This window comes from Mastacembelus armatus, chromosome 20 (assembly GCF_900324485.2).
Source record: "Mastacembelus armatus chromosome 20, fMasArm1.2, whole genome shotgun sequence".
In the NCBI taxonomy this organism is placed as follows: Eukaryota; Metazoa; Chordata; class Actinopteri; order Synbranchiformes; family Mastacembelidae; genus Mastacembelus; species Mastacembelus armatus.
This window is the reverse complement of record NC_046652.1, coordinates 11,984,384-11,998,288: the sequence shown is the minus strand read 5'-3', so window position 1 is coordinate 11,998,288 and position 13,905 is coordinate 11,984,384. Positions and strand designations below refer to the sequence as shown.

The following is a 13,905-nucleotide window of genomic DNA, read 5'->3' as shown; positions in this document are numbered from 1 at the left end:
CTGCCAGTTCCTCCTCCTCTGCTGCCCTTCTCTACCTTACCACAATTGATTGTACTTGGCTCTGTTTCCATCCACATAGAAGGCAACTTGATCTCATGGTTATGAGATTTAATATTGGTGTCAGACAGTAATAGCATAGATGGATGTCAGAGAGGTGTGACTCAGTGTGAGACTTGATGCAGGGAAGCATGAAGACATGTTTTCTTGTTTGACATGGGTAACCTTTATAAGAACCTACGGTAAAAAGGCAGATTATAGAACAGCGCCTTGCGTTGTGAAGGGCATCCCACAGGGTTTTGACACTATTAATATGTAAAAGTTTCCTTAGTTTTATAGAATTTTTTCTTTTTTTTTCATTTTTTCCCTTTATGTTCTTCTCTGAAGAAGTATGAAACACAACTGTAATTAAGAGAAATGTTATTAAGAGGTGGTCACTTGGTTCTACACCTTTATTTAGTTACCTTTCAAGAAGAACTACATTGTGAAAATACAAATTTATGACACTAAAAATGCTCTGCTGGTTTCCTGTTGATCCTGTTGTATCATCAGCTTTTGAGACCGTAGCACCTTTTATAAACCTGCCATTAACGTATTTCACTTAAAAAGTATTTATTTGGATTTTGATGACCCACCAATTTAGTTTCGTCATGAAGAACTTGGAGATGATGTCCAATTAGCCTGTCTGCTGACATAAAACTCTTATATCATGTTTTTGTTAGACTCATTCAGTTCAGTGATCAGAGCTCAAAGTACCACAGCCTCAATTGATTTCATTAAGCTAAGTGGATTCCATAAATCCCAAGGGTGATATTCAAACAAAAACATAACAAACAAAAAACTTTACTGCGTTATTATTGCTTACTGTAGGGATTGCCTATGTTGTATCGTTGATCACTTCTGCTGCATGCCATCTGTACACTGTACTTACTAGGAAAAATTCAGTAGGCTGAAAGAGGCATGTTGCAGAGAAGTCTGCCTGCATCCTATTTTTTGTATGGAGTTGTCAGTGTGCTAAAGTCATGTAGTATGGTATATTTACATCTTAGGAGGGACAGTTAACTTACATGTAGATGTTGATATGTATTTGCATTCAAAACCATTTCTGCTATTTGATTTTCCAGCACTTAAGAATTTAATAGATGTTGATTACAACAACAGAGATTATGCTTTAGTGTCACTTTCCAAAAATGTAAATGCAAAAGTTTTTCCTTTTCGCATTCCATTGTATATTACTTGCCAAGTAATTAAATTTAAAGCTGTACCCAATAAGAATATTCACACACACACACACACACGTATATATATATATATATATATATATATATATACGTGTGTGTGTGTGTGTGTGTGTGTGTGTGTGTGTGTGTGTGTGTGTGTAGAGAGAGAGTTGCTTTCAGTGGCACTATATTAAATTGTTAACTGTTTTTATCATATTGTCAGTAGCATGTGATTTAGGCAAAACATTCCTGGGGAGAGGCACTAGCTTTTAGACAGCACGATTGAGTGTTGTGGGATGAGTACTGTGCTTCCCTCTTTGCAAGTTACTAATTAGTCCCATTTGCAGCACACACTTGGGCCATAGCAGAGGGTGACTTTGACGAAGTGCTGGGGCTGAAATGCACTTTAAGCTCCACACTGCAACATTGCACTAGCGATTAAGTGGGAGAGGGCTAATGGTCAGAGGGGAGGAGGATGTGCATGACCTGGTGTTAGGTGGGAAGCATCCTGAGTCTCTTTCGCCTAACAAGTCTCTTTACTCCGGTTCTTAATCCCAAATTGAATCTAGAAGGTGCCCTTGGGAAAAGAACTTAATCCTGAATAGCTCCAATATCTTCGAACTAATGCATAATTTTTGCCAAAATACATAGTTTGCAACACCTCAAGATGCTCAGTCAAGACAGTATTTTCTACTATACAGTATATTGATGGACACCTTGTATTTTAGTTTGAAGGTGAAGCTGATATAGTACTGCCTTTTAAGGACAGTGTTCTAATTGATAATAGGCTCAAAGAGGTTTGAACAGCTGCCTCCACCTGCATATACCTTGGCGATATAGCAAGTCCTTTACAGACAATTATCCACACATATTAACACTGCCAAGCATGCATACATGCTCACCAGCCACAATCACTGGAATAACAAGAGCAAAATTTCGTTAGTAGGAAATGCCAGGTGTCTGAATGAGAGGATTAATTACATTCTGAAGAGGGAATTTAAAATATGACACAGCTTGCCTCTTAAAACGACACAAATATGACAACTAAATATGACAGACACTTAGGCCATAGAAGCCTGGACGAACTCACGTTTATCTCCTCATCCAGAGAATCTAATTAAACTGAAAATATTCAAAAATATGTAATATAAACAGCCTAAACGTGTGCAATTTTGATGCTGAGGTCAGGAGTAGATGGGTTTCTTATGATCAACCATGTTTAAGATATTACCATGGCCTTTTCTTTATCTTCATCTTTAAAAAGTATGTATTGTTGTGGCTCTGTATCACATTGTTGTTGTGGCAACTGCACTAAATTGAGAACATTACAGCTTAAGGCTAGCTATAAATCTGGCTGTCTACTCCTGTTCGGGCAGGTAATATAGAGAGAAGGAAGTGCATTGTTTTAATTCTATTCACGAACACACACTCAGATACAGATGGATACGAATTCTTTTCACCTTAATTTAGAAATGAAAGTATCTTATTTTCTTTTAATGCTGGAGAAATACTTTGTGCTGTAGCATCATGTTTTGCTAGGTATAGTGCATGCTGTTTGAAAGTCACACACTAATAAACAACCTGACCTGAGTTTTTATTCCCTGTTTGTATGGCCTGCTTCATGTTATGAGATCTATTCCATGTAAGTGGATTGCCTGAGGGTTCAGCCAATCACATACTACACCCTTCATGTTTAAGTGTTCATCACCTTCATCAGTACCTCTCATAGCCGCAGAGCCAGAGGGTTCCTCTAAAGTCTGCACTTTTATTTTCTCTTCCCAAGACAAATGTCAAGTATCTGGGTTTTAGCAGGGAGTGTGGCCCACCCGTCTGCCGCCAGTAGTGTGGAGACAGCTAGATAAATGCACAGCTACAATGCGTCTGGCTTGCACCGGAGGCAAGGAGTCACGGCGCAATGCGAGGCCGTGCCGTAATAGCGACAGAAGGATTTTAATCATCACCTCTCCCCAGGAATGACACCAGCGCTGCACGGGGTAACAGAGATAGAGTGTGAGGGGGCTGGCACCCAGCAGACAAACAACAGCCTCGCAACACTGCCGTGTGGATTAGCAGTGTCGCTCAGTGAGAAGTATGTGTGCTTCTGGCCAGGCGGGAGGAGAAACATGTTGCTGTTTTTTTTAGCCTGCTGGAATCAGGATTCATGGCATCATTAACCACAGCCAATATCTCTCAGGCTCCAGCACACAAAGCTGATATTAAATAAGTATATCAATTGTGTGTGAAGCCTATCTATGGTTTAGAAAAACCATTCATTTGTCTCACTTCTGGCTGCACAAACTTAACATCTTTTTACTTCACCTTTTAGAAGCCATCCGTTGCAGCTGTTATAATCCATCCATTATTCAGCTTCCTCCACAGCTTTACTTCTCTTGAATGTTTAAAAATGCCTCTTTCAAGTCTGGATATGCATGTTTGGTCCCTGTGGTGGTGTTGTAGCTAGTAGAGAACAGCAAAGTTTTGTTTTGTTTGTGTCTCAGTAGTATTAAAGAAGGCTTACTGGATTGAAGACTTGAAGTAACATTTCTGATGCAACTCAGTAAACAAGGTTCACAGGTGTCACTGTAGCAGGCACCAGAGCAGAGGTGGTGTTCTTTAATTGGCTACGAGGTTATACTGTGGAAGAAGCAACTGCGAAGTGATGAATGGATGGAAGGATGTAAGGAATAAATAGAGCAGATGGGTGAACATCCACACGCAGAAATAGATGTCTAAATTCTCAATATAAAAGCATTAGGCTTAAAAAAAAAGAAACAGATGGCATGGTTTGACTTTGAGGCTTGTTGAGTCTTTACCAAAAGAGAAAAGGGCAGGCGTATTTTTCCTCAGTGCTGTATGACAACGTCCCACTGTTCATTATTTGATGCAGGACTGAAATGGCATGTTTTGTAGAGCAACAGTAAAAGATTATTGCTTTATTGACCACTGTCATCCCAATGTAGGCCCACTGGCAGGGACTTTGGAGAAAAGAAGTGGACAGCTCACTATAATTTAGCTAACTGAGCCATTTAGTTAGAGCAGCCAATAACAGTTTTCAGCTGGAGGGACTGTAATGACATTAATAAAGGAAGGCGGAGAGAAAATTAAACTCTTTAAAATTGTTTATTCAAGTACAGCTGCAGTCAATATTCAAAAGGCATCTTCATTTTTCTCTCAGGCTCTTTTGACCCATTTTTCTTGATTTCTTTGTCCTTCCTTTGTTCTTGGCTTGAGCTTAATTGAAATTCTGTCTGTGACAGAGAGAACATGTGTGAAAAACATGAACTGGAAGTAACTATTTGAGCATAAAAAACCATACATGATCATTTGCCATAGCCCGACAAGTCTGATTGTGACTGCAGATTTCACTCCAGATTTCACTACAGAGTTAAGTGTGTGTGTGTGTGTGTGTGTGCTTTGCCAAATTATATGTCTGTCTCACTTGTCCTGAAAATATCTATATATGTCCTGCATAGATATAATATATGAATATGAAATAAATCTGTATATTAAGCACTGAAATACACTGAATTTAATGCTATTTAAAAGAGAACAGAACAACTTGACAGAAAAGAAATAAAACATAAGAAATAAGAAGCAACCCATGACAGCTCACAGCAAACATGCGGTTATTCTAGGATGCCTGCAACAGAGAGAGAAACTCATAGAACACAATGCAAAACTATACAGACACACAGGCAGGGCATGAGTTTGCAATCACAAACCCATGGCAGGAGCACTCAGACATTAGTATACATGATGCCACTGGGCACAGGTAATGCCAATTGAAGTAACATTAAGAACTACTACCAGTAAATGTGCTGGCAGAGCACCTGCTGGAACCATCAGGGATCACTAAAGTATTTACTTATGCTTCCATATGAAAACAGTATAGAGTATACAGTATGAAACAGCATTAGTGATTTTTTTTTCCAGGTGGCAGCACAAATAACTGTACACAACAATGGAATATTATCATGTATATTATTACAAATTGGCAAGCAGCAGCTATGTCACAACAGAAGCATTCATTTTGACTTTGTTTCTGGTGGCAATATTCACACTTCTCTGTTTCTGGAATGTACGAACACCTGAAGGAAATATCTGATTCTTTCAGCACCTAAATGCTCTACTATGTTCTCCGGCTAAGTATAGCATTATCTGGCTGCTGTGTTGTGCTGGGCTGGAATCCTACAATGGCTTGATCAGAGCTATTTTACTGAACACAGCTGCTTTGGCTAGAAACCAGGTTAATGAGACTCTAGCAAAACAGTAAAGTTGTAGCTCAAAGTAAATCAAATGACTGCAATTCATCATGCTACACCCTCCACATGTTATATAGTCATATTCTCTAATAATAATCAGCTTTGACTCAAAAACAGGTATAAATCTACATTAGTTTCTTCAAATCACTATAATCTGCACACGTTAATGCTAGTTCCAAATCTAAAAACAACACAGTCCTCATCAAGGGCACAGCTGACAGCTGACTGGGAATTCTGCGGTACATAAAATGAACAAATAACTAGTATTTTTTTTTTCTTCCTCCAGAGAGTGGACCTCAATTACATGTGAAGTTTCTGTGTAATTTAAAGGACTAGGAAGGAAATTCTTCAGGTGCAAACTCTGAGCAAGATCTGCTTCGTCAGGCTCTGAAAGCGATAAAACAACTAAAAATTATTCATTTATTCGGAAACTGCTTTGTGAGGTTCTTAATGAGTAACCTTCCATGTTCTGTAGGAATCTTTAATAAGCACCATTTAATGAATGAAACACATTGTGTGGTGAGTCATTAACTTTGAAAGAAACAGTGATTGCTTTTGAAGGATTAGGACACTTTTCTTTGCATTTCAATGTGTAGTGGTAATTTTTCTGAAACTATCATCTTTGTAGTCAAGAGATAATGTTGAGATTAGCAAAATGTCATTTAGTGAAAAGATTTCTCTGCATGCCTTTTAGCATTTCATGCATGTGTACCAAAATTTGACAACATTAACTGTCATTGCAGCAACTCAGGAGCAAACATAACTACAGATAAAGTCATTTAATATCAGTGTTGTCACATCTCTGTTATTTTTCTGATTAAGATCAATCATGACAGGGGGACAGACAGATAATGCCTTCCCTGGTGGCTAAAGTGTGCCCTTGCCTGTGTTCACTTTTCTGACAGCATTTTAACCTCATCATTTGTCAGATTACTAAATTATCTGGAGTGACAGCATATTTGACAGCACGCAGTTAATATTCATGTGCTTGTGTAAACAAGCTACGGGCTATTTTGGACTTCCCCATTAACCTCAGGTTATGTATCCTTGTGATTTCCACTTGAAGGATGGTATGAATAGTTCTTTTGTTTGTTTGTTTGTTTTAGTGTAGTTTTAGACAATCTACTTTTTACATGAACAGAGCATGTACTCGAGTGGTCTACTTGCCAGCTTGTTTTGTAGAAGTGCGATGTCTTATAGTCACTTTTGCTTGGTAGTTTAAAGTAACAAATAAATGATTAAAACTGTTAGCTAAGTGTAACAGTTAAAATAAATTGATAGAAATAAATGGATAAATTCCCTAAGCACTCAGAGACATTGATGATAAACAGCTGAAAAATTAAAAGTAATGGATAACTGGTCATGGGACCTATACCTACTATAGTACTATACCTACTATAGTGGAAAGTACTGATAATAAGAGAAAGTAAGCTAGTAGATAAAATAAGTTAAAGATATAAAAATAGTTAACCAAAATGTACTGTAGTAATAGTGTGTAATAAATAGCTAAAAATATATAGGTAAAAGTAATGGATACACAATAGAAATACTTGAATGGTTGAGCATCAGTGCAAATAGTAGTACTGCATACTTCATCAGTTTAAATACTGTCAGTTCTTATTTCTGAGAACATTATTATAGGCTATTTTTTGTTATATTTAGTATTAAATAACATCTATTTAAAAAGTATATTAAATTTGGACACTGACAGGTGGTGTTTGAAGTACTTAAGCTCATCTGTCATCTGAAAAGGCTATAGCTGAAAAAAAGCTTTTTCAACCTCTCTCTTCAGGTATCATCAGAACAGCTCTGCCCAACATGGACCGGGAGACAAGGGACCAGTATGTGCTAGTCATCCAGGCCAAAGACATGGTCGGCCAGATGGGCGGCCTCTCCGGCACCACCTCCGTCACTGTCACACTCACTGATGTCAACGACAACCCACCTCGGTTTACTCACAGTAAGACTCTGTTCCTTATTGTCCCTAAAGTGTCATTTAATCTTGTCGTGTACATTATATGCCAGATACTCAACATTTTTTCATTTATTGTAATAATCAGAGTAAAACTGCAAACTTTTTTGCATCATTTGTAGTATTTTCTGCTCCAACTGACTGTACCTTTAAAAATGTATTATTGCTGAGAAAAAACACTTAAACTCAGAGAACCAAATGAAGCTGTATGCATTGAATGTACTGGTACGAAAAGGTTATACTCCACCCTTGAAAAGAAATGTGTGTATCACACTTCAGTGGAAAACCAACATTGCAGACTTATTTTTCCATAATGCCTAGTAGAATAAAGTTGAAAAGAAAGTAGTTACAAAATAATCGTGGAAGCAAAACACACTCATTAAATCCTCACCTTTAAACTTCATCTCACTAGTTTTCTAAGGTTATGTTAACCATGGTTATATCCCTGTTCCTTTGTTTCCATCTTTGTAATGTTCCTGCATTCATATTTTCAGGAAACATTTGGACTTTTAGGGCCAAATTAAAAAAACACCCTTCTTGCAAGGTGTGCACCTCCCTGCTTTACTCTTCATCAAAGCTGGGGCCTGCTGCAGTGTTGGAAACCAGGATCAATCAGCCTCCATTTTTTTTGTTGTCAGCTTATTTCATGGGCTGCTAATGGGTTCCAGGCCGGGCTTTAGGATTCAAAGGCATGCAGTGCTTCTCATGATAATCCGAAGCGCCAGCAATCGGTTTACCACTGATAGCCCAACCACAGTCTGGCTGGTGCACTCACCACTGGACTGCCATGAAGCCATGAGTCAATTTGCTGGCCCCTGGGGGAAAGAAGGTTTTAAGTTTGCACAACAAGTCATCAATGCAGTTTAGCCCAGTACTGTCATGCTGGGAAATAAGAGACTTTGGAAGAGTTCAGGGCTTTGCTCCTGCTATCATGCTCACAGGTTCATGGGTCAGAAATGACAGCCCCTCATAAAGCATCACAGCTGATAGAGTCCAGGAGCTACAGTGTGTTCTAGGAATAAACAGGGGACGGCAAGGTTAGCTGCATGAGGGGGCAAGCTGGAGGAGGCAAAAAAAGAGTTAGGTGCAACGGCAAAACGGAGGGATGAAAGCAATTTTTTGGTCTTTTAAAGAGCTGCTATTCCACGGCAAATTAAAAAGCCATTATAAAGATTACATGGCGGCAAACAATGTCAGGCAGATTAGCATTTAGACGGTGGCTGAGGGAGACACTGTGAGGAACACAGAAAGGTCTGGTAATGAGCTCTACCATGGTGATTGGGGAGATTATGATTATGAATATGATTCCCGTCTTTATTCTTATAAGAGTACTTTAAATCTGAAGGGTCAAACAAAAGCTTAGGGAGCAAAATGGAGAGTTTCAGTGTAATAGAATTTTTGAGTGGACATTTCATCCCTTGAAAAGTACCATAGGGATCTAAGTATGATTCTTCTTTTTTTTTTCTTGCTTTCACTTTTTTGGTTGAAGGGATAATGCTTACATACATTCAGGCATCATTTAGGAAGTTTTATGTTTTGCTAAATATGTTCTTATGTTTTACATTTCTTATGAAATGTAAAACTAGTTTTTGCTTTCTTAATGTCATATTTTGCTTTACCATTGCCCTCTCCACTGTTTAAGCTGCAGTATGAAATTTCCTTTGTTTCATATACGGCACTAATGCTATGTTATGTAACGTGAATATACTGAGGGGTCATATCATTGAATCACAGCTGAAGGGGTAACAAAAACTGAGCTACTTAAAGATGATGGTACTGAAATAATTGCATCCATTACAAGCATCCTCTCCTGTGCATCCCTTTCCAGAGAGCTACCAGTACACAGTGCTGGAGTCACTGCCAGTGCAGTCTGTGGTGGCCAGAATCAAAGCAGCTGATGCTGATATAGGTTCTAATGCAGAGATGGACTACAGGATCATGGATGGAGACGGACCAGGCATGTTCAACATAACAACAGACGAGGAGACACAAGACGGGGTCATTAGCCTGCTAAAGGTACAGCATCAACGGCAGATTCTTTTTTTTCTATCATAAGAAAGATTCGATCACAAGAAATTAATTCTTGGAAATTCTTTCCAGTGAAATTAGCAATAGGGACTATGGTGGTATATCTTGTCTGTGACTTTTGTAGTGAAATACTAAGCACAGTCCTTACTGCCGTAGAGCTTCTGATGTAACCTAACTATAAAAAAGGTATTAATTAGTTGCAACCTTAGCACACATGCCCTTATTCTGATGAATATGGGTGCTGCTGCTGAAAACTATAGTCACAAATTAATGCACAATTGAAAATAGTCCCCAAAATATTATTTACCTCTCTATGAGTATATTTTCCTAAAAACTACTGGAAATTTGTTAAAATGAAACTATATATCTTTGACATCCTAAGTAGGGCTTGGAGCCAGGTTCCATGGATAGTGTTTTTTTTTTTTTTATATCGGCTGCTCCCATTAGGAGTCACCACAGTGAATGAATTGATCAGCATGATTGATTTGGCACAGGCTTTACACCGGATGCCCTTCCTGATGCAACCCTCTCATTTACTTGGGCTTGGGACTGACACGAAGATTGCACTGGCTTGTGCAACCTCAGTGGCTGAGTCTAGAGGCCCGTGGCCTTCCAAGGCGGTATCCCATTCATTTACTAATCAGGCCTGGCCATGCTTAACTTCCAAGGTCTGACGGGATTGGCCACCCACAGGATGGCATGGCCGCCATTCCATGGATAATGTAAATAAATAAAAATTAATGTAACACACTGGAATTGGCGGGCTTGATGTGGAATGAATCCCACATCCCACGCTACCTACTTTATGTGGGATGAATCCTCATGTTCGTGGGAAGACAGAGTTGCACAGCCACCAGATTAATAACAGTGGAGACAAAAAGGGGTCCCATGAACTGGTTAATTTTGTGGAATTGGGCCTTAGAAGAAGATCCCTTGTTGATAGTCATCTCTTCTTACCTGGAACATAATAGAGCACCAGAGTCTCAAGCAGAATAACCCAGGTCTGCATCAGCAGATCCATGCCAACACAGAAGGGCTTCTTTTATCTTTCACAGGAGCATAGACTGGAAACATAAGAACATTTTAAAGGATGAAAGAGGTGGAACAAGGTAAGGAATTATATGCTCTTCAATGAAGAGGCAGCATAATGCTGTTTCTAACTGCAGACCGATGTACTTGGTCTGACCACTGAATTATGGGTGGAATGCAGAAGAAAGGTTGACTGTGGCTCCTCAATTCTGCAAAACTCATTCCAAGACAGAGAGGGGAGTTGTGGACCCTTGTCAGAAACTACATCCCTTGGAAGCTCATGAATGTGAAACATTGTACAGTAATAATTCTGTGGTCTCCTTGGTTGAAAGTAACTTGGGCAGAGGAATAATGTAAGTTGCTTAAGAAACATGGTCTACCACCTTGAGGATAACTCAAGAATTACCATTCGAGAGAGGCATTCCAGTAATGAATGTGACCAGGTGCTGTGTGAGACTGAAAAGACACTGAAGAATTCTGTCAAATGCTGGTGTGACATTTTGTACTGAGAGCATGGTCCTGGGTTGTCAGTCTCCCAAAACACATAAAATAAATAAATATATAATAAAAACATCACATCATACAAAGTGTTTGAGTATCCCCTGGATGGCATTCCACATATTTCTGACCCACTGGAGAACTGGATCTGCAAATGAAGTTGTACAAACAAATGATAGGAAGGAAAATGACAAGGATCACAGTTCTTTACCTCTTGTTCAGAGGGTCTCAAAACTGCCTGGTTCTCTTAAGTGGGTGGAAGGATTTTCCCACATGCACCAGGTGGCTCCATGAACAGGTTAGATATGGGACCAGGTGTCAGTTTCGCTGTTTGTGCTGTTAGAAGCACATACTTCAGTGGTAAACTGACAGGTCCACGATGATCAAGATTGGGGCTGATGTGAATCGCCTCTTCAGCTCTGTGCAATCTCAATCTCTGCTAGGAGACTACATGAAGTGACCTGCTAGGAGGTGAATGAAACAGTCAATCCAAAAATGTTTCCACCTGGATACAGCTGCAGAAATCACAAAATGCAGAGAAGTAACATAAAATACACTCATCTCTATCTTCACAAACAGATGGTTTTCAAATGGTGTCTGCAAGAATAAAAGGGATTAAAGGAAGTGAGGACCTGGTCTTCACAGTGATGTTGTTCAGTCTTGTACCAAATGGAGGATGATGGTCAGTCTCAGCCACAAGGGACTCAATCACCTACTGCTCTGTGAAGCATGTCTGTGACTCACACGTGGAGTATAGACACCCCCCCCACCTATTAGAAACAGAAGCATTTGTTAACAGCTCAGTAGTCATATGGGCTGTGTGTAGAAAAAAAGGTGGCATATGCCATCCTGAACACCTCTTTGATGTCCATATACAGATAGAGCAGAAAAATTCTGGGAGTGGTTGAGATGCTCAGAGACAGACCTCAACACAGTGCAATCTCCAGACCCATATGTTTGGTGTGATCTCCTCCATGTGAGGATTACATGGAGTCCAGAATGAGAGTAACCTGTGGCGAATTAAACATACTAAAGGTTAGGTTTTCATGAAGACTCCCTTCTAGGAACCCATCAGGTAGGTGGTTCTCTCAAGCAACTGCCCATCAAGTTAACTGGCACCAGCTGGAATAGGAATGAGTTTGACTCATAGCCCCACAAGCCACAGGCTTTATAACCACAATCTGCAATTAACCAGGTAAGATGTGTTGGGTGTGCAACACAGGACCGGAGGAAGAGAGGCTGTCCACAATAGCTGCAGAGATTCTCCTGAAGATGCCACTGTCTATCCTGTGTGGAGCTGAGTTTTTACCAGCTGCTTAAATGATTTGTTGGTCTTGGAGTGAGAGAAATTGCATTTGTGAATGTTCTTGCCATAGTGCTCCCCAGAGATGTGACTCTGCGATTGATGTGAGAGCTATACAGCTGCCTTCTGTTTTTCACACGTGTTCCTGTAGGTGCCGATCAATGCAGATGGTGAGGGAAAAGGAATATTTAGCCCTGTAAGTTCTCTTTGCTGCCAGTTCATCTATAATACACTCTGTGAGACAGTCATAAAAGAATTCCCCATTCCATTTGCTTTCTGCAACCACAGTTTGAATAATCCACCACTCATCTTTCACATTGTTGTATTTGAAGAAGCCCCTGAACATTCTTCCAGGCAGGAGTTGTCTGATCAAACATCTTCTCAAGCTCAGCAGAGATCAGCTGAAGGGAGCAGTGTATTGTATCTCTGACTGTATTTACATTCAGTGGGTCTCTACAGTTTGCCATCTTGTGAGGAGGGTGATTGTAACACTCCATGGCACAGGTATATTACCAGAGCACATTATGTGTTATGGTGTTTGATTGTAGGGGTTAATGCGAGGAAGCAGGGTGCAGCCATTTACAGAATTACATGGTGAATGGAGGGCGGTGTTTATTATTGTCTCCTCACAGCAGGAAGGTTATGGGTTCAAATCCTGTTTAACCAGGGGCATTTCTGTGTGGAGAATGTCAGCGTGGGTTTTCACCAGGTACTCTGGGTTCCCTCAGTCCAAAGACATGCAGGTTAGATTAGTTGGTGACTTTAAATAGATGTGATCATCTGTCTGCCCCTATGTGTAAGACCTGTGATAGACTGGAAAACTGTCCAGGGTGTAACCCACTTCTTGCGCGGGTCACCTGGGATTGGTTCCAGAATCCCCCATAAACCTTGATTAGGAGAAGTATTTTAGATTATAGATAGATGAAATACTGGAGGGAACAGATACAGAACAGATGAAGAACCAAAATCTTGTGACACCAGGATATCATGAAGCATTTAGCTTAACTTAAGAAATTTCAGAATTACCTATTTGGTACTCTGGTGTACTGAAGAGTACATTGGCACAAAATTGTAGCATCACATAGGAAATGGTGCATTTTGCTGTTGATTTGAATAATCAGAAAAAAGGCTGATACTATTTCACATGTGTTTCTGAATCCAGTGTGCTCTGTAAGGACCATGTGAAGCAAATACTTCCTTACTGGTGGATTTTAGGACAACTGATTTTCACTGTTTCGCTTTCTCTCTTTCTGCATCCTTAGATTAAGTGATAATCACTAATGACAGTCAATAAATCCAGCTCCTTTGATCAAAGTAAACATCCTAATGAAGATTTGCTACCACAACAGCTCTGGACTTAAACTCTCCCATAAACAAACAGACAGTTTACTGAAGGGACTGATGGAGAAACCACAGACATTTTGACACTCCTTTCACCAAGGAAAGATGTTATCATTGACATCTAGCTACAGTAAAGTTCTCAAATTAAATGTGTAATGTATTCATTTGTATAGGAAATTTGTTGCACATTCTTGCCTCAGTTTTGTATGCACCAGAGCTCACATTTCATCCTTCACATTTTAGACTTTCAGAGGA

General features: G+C 39.7%; 1 protein-coding gene across 3 annotated transcripts in view; it reads left to right on the top strand.

Moving 5' to 3' along the window:
* LOC113121524 (cadherin-7) overlaps window positions 1-13,905 on the top strand; it is a 95,877-nt gene that overhangs the window by 55,054 nt on the left and 26,918 nt on the right. For 2 of the 3 annotated variants that reach the window (XM_026292100.1, XM_026292101.1), the window contains exons 4-5: window positions 7,272-7,439; window positions 9,280-9,467. In XM_026292100.1, coding sequence (XP_026147885.1) covers window positions 7,272-7,439; window positions 9,280-9,467 — 356 coding nt within the window. Of the gene's footprint in view, window positions 1-7,271; window positions 7,469-9,279; window positions 9,468-13,905 lie in introns of all 3 variants that reach the window. The other variant, XM_026292102.1, reaches the window with a different exon arrangement.